Here is a 14,170-nt window from a genome sequence, read left to right as displayed (position 1 = left end):
AGGAAGCCAAAGGAAGCTTAAAATGTGCTTCAAGACAAAAAATAGCCAGTGTCAATTTCTGCTTCTTGGTAACCACGTTTCTTTCAGACTTTGTTCCCTGGCCACAAGCAGATGCATGGCTCCTTTAAGAGACAGCTTCTTGGTTCATCCTGGTGGCAAGAACATCTTTGGCACTTTCAGGTAGTCCAGCTACAGAGCACTTAAATGGGGTTTGTGAGCAGATTGCTATCAGTTGCAACACAGACCCACTGCATCGTTTACTGTACTACATAATTTTCCATGTACATTGTGATCTGTGCTACTCTTACAAGCAGGCAGGATGCCAGCAGCAGTATTTCTTAGGAGCAGTGGGACCAGGTAGCAGTTTTAGGAATGTGTTTGAGCCCTTCCACACTTTACTAAATTTCTGAGGCCTTCTTATGCTTTTCTTTGCCATTCTCTATAAATTTCTGGTTTCAAAAAATTAGACAAATAGTGCACGAATATATCACCTTAGAAAAATTCAAACCATAAAGAAGTCTCCCAGGAAACAATGAAATTTCATCTTTTACAATCCACATTTCAGTCGTAATAAAGGCTGTTCTTCTAGAATTTTAATGTAAAATTGTTTGGCCTGTAGTTTTTTCTGCTTTATTGAGCTGATTCACACATAGTGTGTGTGTGTGTGTGTGTGTGTGTACAAATATATACATATATACAAATGAACATATATATTTAGGTATTTTTCAAACTTTGTTGTTTTAAAGCTATGTTGATTCCAATTGTACATGTACTTTGTTTTAAACATTTATTAGTCCCCCGCCTATCATCTCTTTTTGTGTTGTGCTGTGTTAGGAAGATCTCCACCCATTTGACGAAATACCTGAGGGACACAAGAGAGGGAAATGCCTCAGAGTTCCAGAGCATGGCCCTTGCCTCATTTGTCACTTGCAGTGACACAAGACAGGAGGTTGGTGGGGAGCCTGTGATAGAGCAAATCTGATGGCCTCGTGACAGCCAGGAAACAAGAGGGGAGGAGGACCAGGCTTCCACCACCCCCAAGGGAACTCCCACTCAAATCCCAACTGCCTTCCACTAGGCCTCCGATCTGGAAGGTTCCACCACTGCAGACTGAAGGCAGGCCAGTCACCAAGGCTGTTAACACACAGGTCTTCGTAGGGTGCCTCAGATCCAACCTGTAAGAGTTTACTATGAACTTTTTTGTTGTTCTTTGATTGTATGTATTATTAGTTCTCTATCTGAATTGTTAGGTATCTATATCTCAACATTTGATATATGTAGTAAAAAATTTTAAGCACTACTAAGTCATAAATTTTCTTACTTGAAGCAAAATATGACTTGTTTACTTATACATCTGACCTGTATAAAGCTTCTCAGACACACTTAGTATGTTTGGCTTGTTGATTTGTTTGCCAGTGATAGCTTCAGGATTTCCCATGTTTTAGAGTGAAACTTAGTGTTTCTTCATGGCCAACTACTGATGATAAACACTTGGGCAAGTAGGATCCGGTCGCATGGGATAACCAAGAAGTTACAGCCAACCAGAAGGTCTTTCATTTCAAAGCTCAAATTGAGAGCCTAACATTTTTAAAGTATCATTTTTCATGCCTGTAACTCCTTAGTTCTTTCTCAAATACCGACTTTATAAATTTGTGCAAAGAATAGCTTATATTATTGCAAATTATTGCTTATATTTTATTGCATAGTATTATTTTAACAAAGTGGTAGTGTAACATACTTATTTGCTATGAAATATCGTGAGAAATTAAAATAAAACTTACCCAAGAAAATAAGGCAATAAAGATTTCATAAGACAAGTGATTTTTCTCAGCAAATTGCTGCACCAATTTCTAATTCACTATCTTGTTTTATGGCCGTATGTGCTTTTTGACCTCAGTGGGTGAAACACAGGCCCCAGAATCTAACAGCTAGCAGTGTGAACTGGAATACTTGCTCTCATGTGATGAGAGCCTTCACATGACAGTTACACGGAGAGCTGTCCCATATTTCAATATTTAAGATTTTTTTAGAATTCCCAGTGCATCCATGTTTGAGCTATGCCCCTTGTTGGAGACTTGCTTTTAGTCCACAGCTGGACTCTTTTTCTTCCTTATTCTTGACATAGAATTGAAAGAATAGGCTATGACCTGGGTGTTTACATAATAAGAGCTTATAATACATTTTTTCCCTCTGAGTACCTTAAAATACCTACTAGATGGCGGGCACTGTGTTGAGTTCTTCAGGCAAAGATAAATAACTTGTGTTTTTGAAGGGCTCCCTGACCCATAGGGAGCCAGCCAAATACATATACAATTATAGCTGAGTATGGTAAGTGCTTTTGTCACAATACTTGCAAAAGACCTTGTGATAACCGAATAGGAACATCCAGCAGTTGAGCAACTTGAAAAATTCTTCCTGGAGAAATATTTGCTTCCTAGAATCTTACTGTCAGAACCAAGTTAAACTATTTAGAAAAAGAAAGTGGGAAAAGGCCCCCTCTACACTGCTTCTTAAACTCCCATGTGTAGACCTCCATGTATTAGACCATACTCTAATATCAGTGTTATTCAGGTGGATTAGATTATAACTGCCAAAAGCCTGGCTCAAAGTGGCTTGGTAATAAGGACCTTTATTTATTAACTTAAGCAGAAGTTCAGAGCAAGCAGACTTGTTTTGTTTAGGAATTCAGTTTCATTGAAACATATTTTTTTTAACCCTGTCTTTTCTCCACATGTTGGTGAGGCTTTCTATGTGATAGAATGATTGGCTTCACCAGATTGAAGGCGTTATGAAATCACTTATTCAAGAGTAGCCAGCAAAGCCTACACTTTGTCTAATGAGCTCCCTCTCGCTGCCGTGTGCTGTGCTTGTGCCTCTGTATATCTGCTTGCCTGCTAATTGCCTCTGTGCCCAACTGCAGACCTGAGCTGCACTCATATACAGAGACAGTGGTGGATGGGCCAGGAAGCAGGGAGCTTTTTCTTTCCAGGTATTACTATTATGATCAGCGTGGGTAGGGACTGTCATTTCTCATATTGGGGCCTGTTCTATTCTTTCCTTGAGTCATAGTCTTTACATATTTTTAGAATACATAGTTTCAAATTTATATATGAGCAGTATCAAAGGAACTAATCTTACTGTGGACTGATTTTCTCAAGACTTTTTGAGAGCTGGGAAGATAGCTCTGTAAGTGAAGTGCTTGCTGTGCTAGCTACATGGAATTCAGATTCCTAGAAGAATGGGTGCATTTGCAGTACACATCAGTAATCCCAGTGTGCCTCCAGCTGGGCATTGGGAGGCAGAGACAGGAGAATTGCTTGCAGCTCACAAGCCAGTTAGTGACTTATGAAGTAGTGAACAAGAGAGACCATGTCTCAAGCAAGGTGGAAGGGAAAGACCAAATCCACTGATGTCTCCTGACTTCCATGGACATGCGTGAACTCATGTAGAAACTACATGCAGACACATGTAGGTGGAGTTTCTCCATGTCCCAGCAGCCACTCCCAAATAACCATTCAGAGACTTATTAATTATAAATGCTCAGCCAATAGCTCAGGCTTATTATTTGTTAACTCTTATATTTTAAATTAACCCGTATATCTATGCTTTGCCAGATGACTTGAAACCTTTTCTCAGGTGTGACAAGTTTATTTCCTTCTCTCTGTGTCATCTCTCCTGGTTCTGTGAAGCTCCTCTCTTTCTTTGCATTATCTTTTTTCTGCAGGTCCCACCTAACTTCTACCTGTCCAGCTTCTTTGTTAACCCAAACCACAGTGACACATACTCACACAGTGAAAAGGAATATTACACAGAAAGAGAGAGAGAGAGAACGAGATCGAGGAGAGAGAGAAGAGAGGATGAGAGAGAGAGAGAGAGAGAGAGAGAGAGAGAGAGAGAGAGAATGAGGGAATGCAGATACCCTGTTGGTGAATTTGGAATATCCTTTCATTTATTTCTACAGACACTCTCTCTCATACATATGTGCATGCTACACTCTTGCTCATACATACACACATACACACATGCTCTCCTTCTCCTTGGACATATACAAAAACACATGCTGTGGGAAAAGCCAACAAGTTTCCATGTTGAGTGAGGAAACATGGGTGGGCTGTTTTTCCTTTTCTTCTGCTTCTTTTACAACACGCACGCGCCCACACAACACACACACACATACACCACATATTTGAGTTCAATAGAATTTATGGTAGTAATGTATGTTTTAGTACAAAAAATTTCATGGGAACAGTTAAAAAGAGAAAAGCTATTTGAAAACACAGATGTTCTGTTGCTTTACATCAACACTTACCACCTTGCTTTTTCTTTGCTGACAGAGCCTTGAATCTTGCCTATAGCATTAGATCTGGATTTCTAAGATGAAATTCACGGAGTTTGTATTAGTAAGAGATTCTTTTTTTTTCTTTTTCTTTTTTTTGGTTTTCCAAGACAGGGTTTCTCTGCAGCTTTTTAGAGCCTGTCCTGGAAACTAGCTTTTGTAGACCAGGCTGGCCGCAAACTCACAGAGATCTGCCTGCCTCTTGCCTCCCGAGTTGCTGGGATTAAAGGCGTGAGCCACCACCGCCCGGCTAGTAGAGATTCTTAATGGGGATCTCAGACCCTTGATCGAGTCTGTTGCCTAAATGATGAGGCATGCCATTAAAAGCTGGCTGGAGATACTATATAGATATTATATAGATGTGATGGATGTGGGAGGACAGTGCTTTATTTTATACTGCTTCTCCCTTCAGTATAGAGAGGGACTTTAGCATGATTAAATGGAGTTAAACCACCGGTTTGGAGAATGAATTCATTTTTCTAAGTCTTAGCTTCTAGATAACATTAAGCGTGGGGGAAAATGACTTGGCACTTTCCATTTGTACCTGCTGGATAGACTTGCTTGAAAAAATGTGTCATTGGTACCTTCACTAGGACTGTAGACTGATTCAGCATTAGGTTTTGACTTAAGTAAAGTATACCTTTAGGGCTGTGACGGGCAACCATACTGCTCCTGAAATTTTGTTTGTGGTTGAAGATAACTGCTCATTCGATTGCCTTAGGACTCAGTGGGCCTAAGAGTGTTGTCTTGATTGCTTTCATACTATTGACCTTTCCTCATAAGCAGGAGGTCTTGGGAGAATATTGACATGACTGCATTACACAGAGTGGTGTCATGCCATGTGACAATTGAAAGACTTGTGTGCACCACGGTAGAAATACTCCCTCTGTTTATATGGATAATGCCAGGTTTACAGCTGTACACGGTTTCAATTTATGTGGAAAGCTCTTCTCATTATAAAACAATTTCCCCTCTCCAGGTTTTTCATGTTTCTGAATAGTGCGTTGTGACAGTCTAGCACGCTGTCATCATTTTCAGTATTAAGCATCGTCCGCTGACTCCTTGCCTTGTTGGATGAGCGCTCATTCATTTACTCATTCCTGTTAGTGCTCATGCTCAGTCTACCTGTATTCCACCCCCTATATGGCTAATCACCGTGCTTGGTAGATCATCATCATCATCGTCGTCGTCGTCATCATCATGCAGATTATATTCATAGCTAAACCAGAGAATACAATGACGGCTTTTCTTGTTTGTCTTGAGCTAGTAATTGAGCCTGATTTTTTGATTACTAGGTCTTCTGTGTACATGTAGTAGTAGTAGTTCAGCACCAGTCTCTTGGACTAGTCAGACATAATTGTTCTTTTCTTTCTCGGCAAGTGACGGCGTGTATGTATCCTACTCTAGTTTGAATTTCAGCTAATGGCTTAACATTTACATCATCATCATAAGATCCCCCGAGGCTCATTTTGATCCTCTTTGAAGTTCCCGAGTTTTAGTTTAATGTCCAATTAGCGGGACCTAGAAAATCTTTAGGAGTGGTTGTACCTCTTTCAGTATTTGCTGTCTCCATGCATGTTGACTGCATATGTGAGTAACAAGGATGTGGTTCATGGAAGGATGTTAACATGGCTTTAATTTTTCTTTATGTTTATTTCCTGTTGGTGTTTGTGTGTGTGTGTGTGTGTGTGTGTGTGTGTGGTGTATGCACACATGCATGCATGTGTGCAGGGGAAGGAAGGCATGCTCGTTACTGTGGCACACACATAAATTAGATGACAACTCACAGGGCCAGTTCTTTTTTTGCACCGGGGGGACTAGGGGACTGAACTTAGGTCCTCAAGCTTGGCAGCAAGCACCTTCACCTGCTGAGCTGTCTTTCTGAATCTACTCTGATACAATTTCCCTTTGCATTTAAAAAAAAAAAATCTGTCTGTTGCTGCGTGGATCTTAGTGTCCTGTACGAATTTAACTCACAACCCAGAGGAGAATTATAAAGGAGTACAGGGATGAAAAAATGTGGGCTTCATGTTTGTTTTTAAGTAATTTGATGGTTCTTTCTTAAAAACATTTCTTTTTTATTTTTATATAAAAGGGAAGCATGCATTTTTATGTTTTGATATTTTATCAGATGTTCTAAAGGAATAGATTGGAAAGTCAATTTTGGGCAGGGGAAATAGAAGCCCAGGGGTGCTGACAAGGTGTTAGACATGTGAACGAAACAAACAAACAACAAACAAACAAACAGTATTTTCAGAGAAAGTGAGGGGACAGAAGAACAAGAGGAGATTTATGGGTAAGTTTGTTGGCAGAAGAAAGCGGAAGTCAGTCTAGGCGTGACAAGCAGCGGGCCTTCAGCAGAGGGCCGGTTGACAGCGCTTGAAGCACCGACTGATAGAGTAACAGAAGGAGGCAGTTACAGAAAGGAGCAGTTATAGCAAACCCCGTGTGCTGGTGAAGCTCACGGGCAGCGGCTTCCTGCAAAGTGACCAGCCTTGGCTGCTCCTCTTGAGGCTCCACTGAGGGAGGCTCCTTCTTACTCTCCAAACCCCTGTGCTCCCATTGGCGGACCTAATTGCAGGGCAGTTGCTCAGGGATTCTGAGAGAGCAGGTTTGCAGGGATGAAGTCCCATGTAATACGACAGTATTGGCACCGCATCACGTTCGAGAACAGTACTAGAGAATTCTCTGCCCCCAGAGGCCGCACACAGTCCCCCTTCCAGAACCTGTGCTGGCGTATACCTCCTGGTTTGTTGTCTCCAGGGCAGGCTGTACTGCTAGGGTGTACGTAGGCTTGGTGGTTAGCCAAAGGGTGATAGCAAACTATGGGCCATAAAAAGTTCTGCACTAAATACTTGTTAAAAACAGAAAGACATTTCATTTTCTTTACTGCAGTAGGGGATACATACTTTACTATGAACCTCCGGTTCAACTGTGAATGTAGGAGAGATAGCTGGGGTTAATAGTCAACCAGTAAGGTGGGATAGAGGAAGAAATCGCAGAGCCTAGAGACCTCCTCATAGACATAGCTAGAGGTTTGTCTCCTAGGTTGGCTCTGGATTCTGTCACATCTAATGATATTGACCAGAACAATCTCTTTCTGTTTTCTTCACCTTCTGCCAACAAGCCTCTAAAGATAATCATAATCTTTGATTTTTTTTTTTTTTTGAGATAGAATCTCACTATGTAACCCAGGCTAATTTGAATTTGTGGTCCTTCTGCTCTGGTCTCTGGAATGCTAGGATAACAGGGATGCCTCACTTTCTTTATAAAGGCATGTCTCATTATGTATAGCCCAAGCTATTTTCACTTGCTGTGTAGCCTAGGCTGACCTTGAACTTTCGATCTTCCTGCCTCATCCTTCAGTAAGCTAGGAATTAAGGGCAATGTAGTACCATACTTTAAAAAGTTTGTTTTAAGTACATGTCATTTACTGCTTTACACACGTGCATGCGTGTGCACATTAGTAATCATAAAGTTATGTTTGCAAAGGTAAAAGGAGAGAACACTGAATTGCCTGTTAGATTGATCTTTAGCCTTTAAAATACTTAGGTATGTGGTGTATGGGACTCGATCTTTCTTTTGCCTTAGGCCCTGCACCTATTACGAAGGGATTGCAGAGTTATTGACTGGCCCTCAGCAGAGACTCCATAAAGAGCTTGAGGAATGTCCATGTTTGGGGTGGAATAGGCGGCTGCTTAATAAATGAGAGAGGGAGGCTGTGTGATGGCGAATTGGTTAAGGGAGACAGAGAGATCCTTGGAGAGAGTTAGTGGAGGAGCAGGAGGAATATGGGCCCAGCAGTTGGTTGGAGGACTCTCTGAGCCAAGGGCCCTGTCAGAGCCCCTTCTCAACTGGTTAGAGAGAAAGGGTGTCTGTAGAGGTGGCCTGTGGCTAGTTCCTTTGTTCAGAATTTGTTTCACGTCACAAGATCCTCTCCTAATATTATTTCATAATTTTTAGTTAACCTCTTAGAACTCTGGAGTTGATGGGGGTAAGTCAAAAAAATTCACAGGCAAAGGATTTAAAAGCAACCATTAAATGTACTCGCTGAGCAACACCAGGCTTCCCTTTGTCCTCCACTGTTTGTCCCTCAGAAAGTTTTAATTCTCCTTGTCGAGTATTTTTGGTAGACTGGGTTTTCATAGGCTGTTCGGCTTCACGGTTTGAATATTTTGTTGTTTAGGTTTGAAGACACTTTGGGAATCATGTCTTCTAGGTTAAGCCGTGCTTTCTTTCAAAGAAAACTGTATTGACTAGAGGTACTAAAGTTGTATTTTTCTGTGGGGGGCACTTGAGGGTGCCCATAGCCCTTCATTCATACTCATTCATTCATTCACGTCTCTAGAATCAGCATCACGTCCATTATTCCTGGCTTCCCGACATTGGCCAGTTCGACTCCTGGTCTTCATCTGCCTTTTTAGTGCTAGATGAGTAAGCCAACCTTGTGATTGCAGTGGGTGCTGTGGGACAATGGTTTTTACCCTGTAAACATTTGTTCTTGTACTTGTTTAATAAAATGCTGATTGGCCGGTAGCCAGGCAAGAAGTAGAGGTGAGGCAATGAGAACAGGAGAATTCTGGGAAGAAGTTTCTGCAGTCTGCAGTCATGACCCAGACACAGGGCAAGCAAGATGTGACTGTCTCGCCAAAAATGGTACCAAGCCACGTGGCTAACACAGACAAGAATAATGGGAGCTAATAGGAAGCCTGAGCTAATGGGCCAATCAGTTTATAATTAATGTAGACCTCTGTGTGATTCTTTGGGACTTAACAGCTGCAGGACCAGGCGGGACAGAAACCTCAGTCAACAAGTAGGGTCAATAATCCGAGTTGCCGTCTGTTTTCCCAGTTTGTGTGGGGATGGTGAAAGATGCCCACGCGCCCTGAGAAGGAGGAAGGCACATAGACGGGTCCCATAAAGCATGCCACTCCTCTTACTGCTATTGCAAATCAGTGTCTGTCATCAGCAGTCTAGCACCATTTGCCAGCATCAACTTTATCCCAAACTGCAATTCCCTTTACAGTGCATTTTAGTGTGTGAGTTCTGTTCATCAGCAGCTGTTTAAGGGAACTAATAAATGTATCAATAGTCAGCAAACACGAAATAACCCAGAGAAATGAAAGTTTGAATCCAAAGTTGTTAAGTGGAAGAGGCAGCCAAAGTGATTATATAAACATAGATAGAATTTTATGGAGCTCCATGTTTTTATTTCCATCGCTTGGCTCAGCTCCACTCTTGTAATAGACATTATCCTGGAGCTGAAGTTAAATCATTCACCTGGTTTTCCAGCCACTTCCTTTAGAATGGTCCAGCACTGACTCTGCTGTAGGCTATGATGTCCCCAGTGTGGTAGTTGAGATCTGTGGCGGCTTCAATTTTACTCTTTCTGAGTGTTTTCTATGTGATGGTAAGGCCTAGGACAGTAACTTATGGGGACAAAGTGACATTTTAAAAATTATTTCCTTAGTAAAGATATTGAGAAATGCTTTTCTTGTTTGTTTGTCTTTGTTTTCTTTGAGACAGGGTTTCTCTGTGTAGCCCTAGCTGTCCTGGAACTCCCTCTATAGATAGCCTGGCCTTATACCAGCGACTCAACCTGCCTTCTGCCTCCTGAGTGCTGGGACTTAAAGGCTGTGCACCACTACTGCCTGGTGCTGGGAAATGCTTTTTTAAAATAGCAAAATGTGAATTATTTCTGGTAAGGTAGGCCCTTTAAGTTTTCTGTCTATTAAAGTGACATATCCCACCAATAGGGGCATTTTCCTATCTCTGCAGACTCAACAGAATTAAGAGGAGAGAATGGGAACCCCATGCTTTCACATTTAGGTTTTTTAGGGGTGGGTTACTGGGCACTGAATCTATATTCTTGTGCATGCTAGGTACCACGTTCTGCCATTGAGGTAAATTCTCAGTACTTGGTTTTGGAGATAGGGTTGTGCTGTGTTGTTCTGACTGTAGTTCAGGCTAGCTTTGAATTCATTCTTTCTCCCCCAGTCTCCCAAATTCTAGCATTATTGGCGCATGCCACCATGACCAGCTCTGTATATTGATTTTTAGTAAACAAGTATACTTTTGCTTAGATTCTGCAAGGCTTGGTTTTGTTTTGAATTTGTTACCATAGACTGCATATATGGGACGTTCATCATCTTTTGTCCTTTCTGATGCTGGCATTCTGTAGTAGCTCATGTAGAGGCACAGCACGTGAGTCATGAATAACAGGCTCATTTCAGTCCCGTTCATGTTACCAACCCAACATGGCTGGCCCTTCCTACTGGCCACAGAAGCCTTGGTGCAGCTCCTTTTGCTTCCTGCTGTGCTTTACCAATGCAGACAAGCAGAGGTAGTGCTCAGGCTCCTGTGCCCTGTGAATGCTGCTTTGTGGTTTCTGTGTCCCTGCTCTGCTGCACACAGCAAGGCTCCAGAGACGTATTTGTCTAGGTGACGAGGGAATGAAGGAAAAAAAATCATAGATGGACACATGATTTGCTGGAATTGGGTAGTCTTGGCTCTCTGCTGAAGAAACTACAGCAGCCCAAAAGCTCATTGTGTTTCTTATGTAGAGTTGAACAGAGAGGCAGGGCTATTGCACAGCTGAACAAGGAGGGGAGATTATTACATACAGGAAAACAAGAAGGAGATGGGTATGGTATTAAGAAGATGGGGTTAGCCAGTATCCATAGGAACAGTTTCTGATGTAATCTAGTGTCACCTATAAAGGTTTAAAGCCTGTTTTCCTTCTTTGTTTTGAGTCATGAATGAGAAAAATGTATGTTCCATAGAACTCAGGAACACTACGCAGTGTGTTGTTGGAATGAGTTGGCATTACACCTGGCAGAACTAGCGAAGAGGAAAGAATCAGTGAGCAACGTTGGTATACGTGGTCACAAAATGCAAAGTTGGCTGTGTCTCAGTTCCCTCGTCACTTTGCAGCATGGACTTGATGGGGAACAGACCCCAAGATTCTGGGCATTGCAGGGATGCTCTAGCCTGTCTGTTCCAGCAGCATGTAGTGTCTGTTCTCAGACATGCCCCATCATGCTTGTACCTCACAGTCAGCCAGGTGTAAGATATGTGCTGCTGCTATAAGCACAGGTTCTTCCACTTTGGATATTATCTAGCCGTGAAGTTGTGGTTGAATTTCACATAGTCAACGAGGACTGTTGGCTTGGAGGTATGGGATGACTCTCACCCTGCCCACAATGTGAGCTCAGTCAGTTGTGAGTAAGCAGCTCCAGGTTACCACATTCATTCTTACCAGTTTGGACTAAAAGCACTTTTTGATTACCTGATTTCTCCTGGACGTACTGTTGGCATCAAAGAGTTTATATTCACTTGAGAGCATTTGAACTAACATTAAGTGACTGGTTTCTGTGAGTCCACCAGAGGCTGTTTCATACTGCCGTAGTTATTTGGTACATTTTAGTCCCCCAGTAGGTGGCAGACGATGGAGTTTTCTTCTTCTGGTGTGTGTGTGTGTGTGTGTGTGTGTGTGTGTGTGTGTGTGTTTTGGTTTTCTCTTTCCGTACATTAATGTTTAACAACCTCAAGCCAGTGTTCACAGCATCATTGTCAGGAGCATCCGGACATTTCATATTGTGATGAAGTCTTCATTTTTCTTCCTTAGTCATAGAAATTAGTTCTCCCTGAACGGATCTCTACCCCCATGGTCAGGAAACGACTGCTGACCACATCCATCACGCCGATCTGCATATTATCATATTTCAGAGGTTTTCCAATTAATCCCGTGGAAGCCAGAATCACTCCTAATTATAAGCCTGTTATGCTTCTTTATTTTTTGATGTACTTATTAATTCATGCCTACCCCTGCAGCAGTCTGTAACATAGGGCTATTATCAGTGCTTTTGTCTTTTAAAGCCTCCTGTCTACTATCTTGACTAAGATTGATCAGCTGCACTCTGTTGAAATCAATCATTTCGGATTAAAAAAAAATCTACCATGCATATTTATTTCTTAAGGCTACTCTTGCGTGATTCCTCCCCACTTAGCTTGATTAATCAGTCTGCCAGCCCCGTTACTTTTCTCCATTTTGACTTCCCTTTCTTGCTTTTCTCTTTTTAAGGAACTGTCTGTCTTGATGTCTTTATTTCCTTGCTATCTTGTAGACAACACCTCTGAAATGAAGAGCCATTTGCAGAAGGCAATAGAATACTGCCTCTTTTTAAATCTACCCAGGCACTCTTCCCCATACCTTTTTTAAAGAATGAAAACGACAATCCTCATGTTTGGTGATTCCTTCCTTGTTCAGTTTTGGGTGCATGCCTTACCGTTGACTTCTAGGCGCTTTGGAGGAGCGCTGACATATACACTTGTTATTTATAGCATCACATCCCTTTAGTGTTTGCTCGTACCCTGATGCTTCCTTCGGACATGTTCATTCATACTTTATTTTCTCCTCCTAGGTACTGACTTTAACATAGACAGCTTACCTCTGCCTCGGAGAGCCCATCATGACTGGGCCCTTTTCCACGAAGAGTCCCCCAAAAACAACTATAAGCTCTTCCACGAGCCAGTCATCACCTTATTCAACCACACAGCCACCTTCAGCAGGCATTCCCACCTGCCGCTGACCACCCAGTACTTGGAGGATGCGGAAGTCCTGAAGTCACGCCGATACCTAGTTCCTTTGCAGTTGAAAAACAACCTGAGACAAAGACTTGCTCCTCTGGTGTACGTGCAGTCCGACTGTGATCCACCGTCAGACAGGGACAGCTATGTTCGGGAGCTGATGGCTTACATCGAAGTCGACTCCTACGGTGAGTGTTTGCGGAACAAAGAGCTTCCTCAGCAGCTGAAAAACCCAGCCTCCATGGACGCCGATGGCTTCTACAGAATCATCGCCCAGTATAAGTTCATCCTGGCGTTCGAGAATGCAGTCTGTGATGATTACATCACAGAGAAGTTCTGGAGACCGCTGAAACTGGGGGTCGTGCCCGTGTATTATGGGTCTCCCACCATCGCAGACTGGCTGCCAAGTAACAGAAGCGCCATTCTTGTTTCGGAATTTTCTCACCCCAGAGAATTGGCGAATTTCATAAGGCAGCTGGATTATGATGACCGCTCGTATGAGGCCTATGTAGAGTGGAAACTCAAGGGCGAGATCTCTAATGAGCGACTTCTGACAGCTCTCCGGGAACGGAAGTGGGGAGTGCAAGACATCAACCAGGACAACTACATTGATACTTTTGAGTGTATGGTGTGCCACAGGGTGTGGGAAAACAGTAGGCTACAAGAGCAGGTGAGTTGTTGCAAGTTTGGTGTGTGTGTGTGTGTGTGTGTGCTGTCTCTGCCTCTCTGTGTGGTGTGGACCTTCTGTCTGTGGCTGCTGCCTACCACTGCTCTCCATTCCTAGCAGAGTGGTAGGCCATACAAGAAGGTAGAAGATCATTTTACTCTTTGGGGACACTGGCATGGTTTCAGTTCAGGACCTTCTGAAGCTCTTCAGTCTTCCTTGTTTCTTCTGAAGAAGACTTTTTCTACAGGTGCTGGGCATTGGCACACAGGGCTGCAGAAGAAGGGAGAAGGTTCCCAGATCAGAAACTTAAGAGGTCTGCTTTCCAACCGCACAAGCAGTCTGTAATCCTGCCCTCGATTCTGTTGTTAAGGACCTCGTGAGTTGTGCCAGCCCCCTTCTCTTAACCCCACAGCCTGCCATTAGGAAACTCACCTTGCATATGCATTTAGCTACCTCTGTCTCCATTCTTGATCTTGTTCTTTCTGACATATACTCATGCTGACTAATGTAATTTAATTGTTTTAATCCCTAATGCTTGGGATCAGAAGAATTTCAGATATTGAAATGTTTCAATTTAT

General features: G+C 42.6%; 1 protein-coding gene across 1 annotated transcript in view; it reads left to right on the top strand.

Annotated features, from left to right (window-relative positions):
• Positions 1–14,170, top strand: part of Fut10 (fucosyltransferase 10) — a 70,801-nt gene that overhangs the window by 41,853 nt on the left and 14,778 nt on the right. The window contains exon 4 of the mRNA XM_038327046.1: positions 12,760–13,595. Within this exon, the coding sequence (XP_038182974.1) occupies positions 12,760–13,595 (836 nt within the window). The remainder of the gene's footprint in view (positions 1–12,759; positions 13,596–14,170) is intronic.

The sequence above is a fragment of the Arvicola amphibius genome, chromosome 4 (assembly GCF_903992535.2).
Source record: "Arvicola amphibius chromosome 4, mArvAmp1.2, whole genome shotgun sequence".
Classification (NCBI taxonomy): Eukaryota; Metazoa; Chordata; class Mammalia; order Rodentia; family Cricetidae; genus Arvicola; species Arvicola amphibius.
This window is presented reverse-complemented; position numbering and strand designations above follow the sequence as displayed.